Genomic DNA, 3,341 nt, shown 5'->3' on the forward strand with positions numbered 1-3,341 from the left:
GACTTCTGCCCGCCACGTAAGCTTAACTTCTGACCACCACGTAAACTTGACTTCTGACCCTCCTCTGGTCTTGTCTCTCAACCACCTCATCTCCCCAGCCCCCAATCATGCACTGTATCACTGGGTAACCCAAAATTCATAAAATTAGCGATAGAAAATTTAATTTCGTCACTAATTTAGAGATGAAAATTTAATTCTGTCGCTAATTTAAATAGATTAAATATTTTTTTTATTAGTAATGGCCGTTATTGTGATGAAAATATATTTTCGCTGTTAATTTAGCGATCAAATATTATTTCGGTTACAAATTGGCGATAGAATAATATTTTCATCGTTAATTAGTGATCGAAATAATATTAGGTCGTTAAATTTGTGACAGAAATATATTTTCATCACTAATTCGGTTGCTAATCGCAGGTTTTCATGTAGTGCGTATTTACGATACTATGATTTCAATAACTAAATAGATAATAAAAACGGTCAGATATAAAATGCTAATAATTTGAATTCATTAAAATATTCTTATATCTTAAAACTTCTTAAGAACATTAAAATTAATAATAATAATTTTGTTTCAAATATAATATTAACCTCTACATTAGCATAATTTTGACTGCAACACAAATTCTATTCTCGGACTTCATAATCGAGTCGATGGCTTCATGATAAATCCTTTAATTATAACAACAAACATAAATGCAAGCATAAAAAATAAAAAATAAACTAAATAAAAAACCAGAGGAAGAGAGATAACAAGAGGGATTGGATTAGGAGTTGGCTGATCACTTAAAATTTGAGATGAATATGACGTGGCCATGGCCCATGTGGAAATTCTTCGACCACAAAAGTTTCGATATATATACATATCTACCTTAATTTGTACACCTCATTTTATGGTTAGCTCTATTTTTGATTATATCCTACAACCTTATCACGATACCTGATGAAAAAAAACTAAATTGTACATAAAATCCAAGTACCAGTGGCAGAGACACATAAAATTAAAGAAAGGTTATCATCCATACATGCATGCATTGATTCATTAACCTTCTCTCTGCGACTTATTCATTTAATCAGATCCATTATTCTGAACCTTCATTCATCGGCTTAAAATATCAAGCAATTGCAGTCTTCTCGACGACAACCGGAAAATCCACCGCCAAGATCTTCTCAACTCCCGCGCGAAACTTCTTGCCGTACTCGACGTGTCCTGGATGCTTCATGTACTCCGCCACGTCCTCGGCGCTGTCAAACGTCAAGATGAACACATGCGTGAATCCATGGTTGTACCTCTCGTCTTTCATCACGTCCTCACCCCTGCACAGCATCTACTGTTTATGACTCAATGAATATCATGATTTTTAAAAAATTAACACCGTAGTTTAAATACACCCATCATTATTACAGTACTGATCTTTAAAAATTAAATCAGTAGTATTGGTCTTTAACCTGGTGTTAGTTTTTAAATATTAACACTACCTTATTATTATTGATCTTTAAAAGCAAAGCTAGTATTATCTTAGTATTGGGTTTTAAAAAATATATTAATGTTCCCTCTATATATCATTGTTGATTTTTTTTAAAAATCAATATCAATGTATTCTTTAAAAAAAACAGCACCGAGGTGATATTGATTTTTAAAAACTAACAATAAAGTGGTGTTGATTTTTAAAAACAAACACCACAGCAATGGTTGATATAATTAAGTTATGGTGCTATTTTTAAAAAACCAACATCACAATAATTATCGCATGCAATCAAAAGAGAGAATTTTATTTTAATTTAAGAGAAAAGAAAAAAAAAAGGTTGTTACATGCAGATGAGAAAGAGATTAAAAAAAATAGATTTTGATCATGTCAGATCACCCACGTTAAATGTCGCTCACCTAAGGATGTGTAATGTGTGTGTATATATATATATATATATATATTCTATACAACGGTAGGTGACATCCAACGTGGATGCTCTGATGTGGTCAATTTTTTTTAAAATTTCTCTCTTTTACCTACATGCAATTCTTCACTTTCTTCTACATACAAGTCTCTCTCCTACATGTAAGGTGGTGTTGATTTTTACAAACCAGTACTAAGATGAAGTTGCTCTTTAAAGATCAGCTCCAATGTGCTAAGGGATTAGTTTGCACCATGTTAAAACCAGCACCAACAGTGGTGTTGGTTTGCATCACTTTGGTACTGATTTCAAACTAGCACCAACATGGTGCTGATTTGTATAAATCAACACCAACAATAGTGCTAATTTGCATAAACCAGCACTAATATAGTGCTATTTAGCACCACTGTTAGTACTAATATTTAAAGACCAACACCATATTGGTGTTGGTTTGAAATTAACACTAGCTGTAAAGACCAGTACACCATGTTGGTGCTAGTCTTTATTTTTAAAGACCAGCACTACGTTGGTCTTTAAAGACCAGTACCAATGTGATGCTAGCTGGTGCCGGTTTCAAATCAATGCTAGAGACTAGCGCTAGCTAATGTTGGTGATGATTTGTATAAACTAATATCACCTTACATGTAAGAGAGAGAAGAGAATTGTATACAGATGAAAAAAATAAAAAAAAATAATTTTAGCACGTCAAAACATTCATAGCTAGTAGATGTCATCCACCATGGTGTAAGGTAAGTTGTGCAAAGTATTATACATAGACACACGTACAATTCAAAATTTATGAAGTTTATATGTACCATTCGAAGGACTTGACGATGTCCATCTCTGAGGCAAGTTTCTTCAAGTCTAGCACCAGTTGCTCCACCGGTGCGCCTTCCTTGAACTTGGCCATGACCAGATGCTTAATGCCTGCCATTAGGTTCGCGTATCTTGTTTACTTTGCTTGAACGATGGAAGTGACCGATGATGGAAAACAAGGGAGGGCTCGCAGGGGTTTTATAGGGGAAGGAATGGGCCCACACAGCTCGCACCATTCAACTTGATAATTACTAATTAACTCCATAAGGAACACATGGAATTATTGAGCTCGTTTTTCTTTTGCTTTTTCTGGACGCCGTCCACAAAACTGAAAGAGAAGTGTCGGCTATTCCATACAGAGTTAAGTTGCATGTAACATGATCGGTTAAGTTAGAAATTATGCTGGCCGGATCGTGTACCGGTTCAACTGGTTCGATATTAGGATTGTAATTAAGTCGAGTCGGCTAGAGTTTAGGGTATTTAATTTTTTTTTATAAGATAATCGAATCGAGCTAAAATGAATTAAGTTTTGAAATGAATGTTCAAGGCTTAATTTATTTTTTATAAGTTTGAGTTTGAGATTGGTTCATTTAGATATTATAAAACTCTCAATTCAAGCTTGGCTTGAGATTGAT

General features: G+C 34.0%; 1 protein-coding gene across 1 annotated transcript; it reads right to left on the bottom strand.

The window, feature by feature from the left end:
- Positions 1 to 871: 871 nt before the first annotated feature.
- LOC122003629 (stress-response A/B barrel domain-containing protein At5g22580-like) lies at positions 872 to 2,859 on the bottom strand. Its single transcript, XM_042558709.1, has 2 exons — positions 2,706 to 2,859; positions 872 to 1,317 (listed from the first exon to the last, which is right to left on the bottom strand). The coding sequence occupies exons 1-2, from the start codon at positions 2,822 to 2,824 to the stop codon at positions 1,116 to 1,118; spliced, it is 321 nt and encodes a 106-aa protein (XP_042414643.1). The 5' UTR covers positions 2,825 to 2,859; the 3' UTR covers positions 872 to 1,115.
- Positions 2,860 to 3,341: the final 482 nt, after the last annotated feature.

The sequence above is a fragment of the Zingiber officinale genome, chromosome 7B (genome assembly GCF_018446385.1).
Source record: "Zingiber officinale cultivar Zhangliang chromosome 7B, Zo_v1.1, whole genome shotgun sequence".
Classification (NCBI taxonomy): domain Eukaryota; kingdom Viridiplantae; phylum Streptophyta; class Magnoliopsida; order Zingiberales; family Zingiberaceae; genus Zingiber; species Zingiber officinale.

Bases quoted from the DNA above. Each gene is read 5' to 3' on its own strand.
- LOC122003629 (XM_042558709.1), bottom strand. From the start codon at position 2,824: ATGGCAGGCATTAAGCATCTGGTCATGGCCAAGTTCAAGGAAGGCGCA. The intron at 1,318-2,705 runs GTACATATAAAC...GATGCTGTGCAG, and splicing joins ATCGTCAAGTCCTTCGAATG to GGGTGAGGACGTGATGAAAG.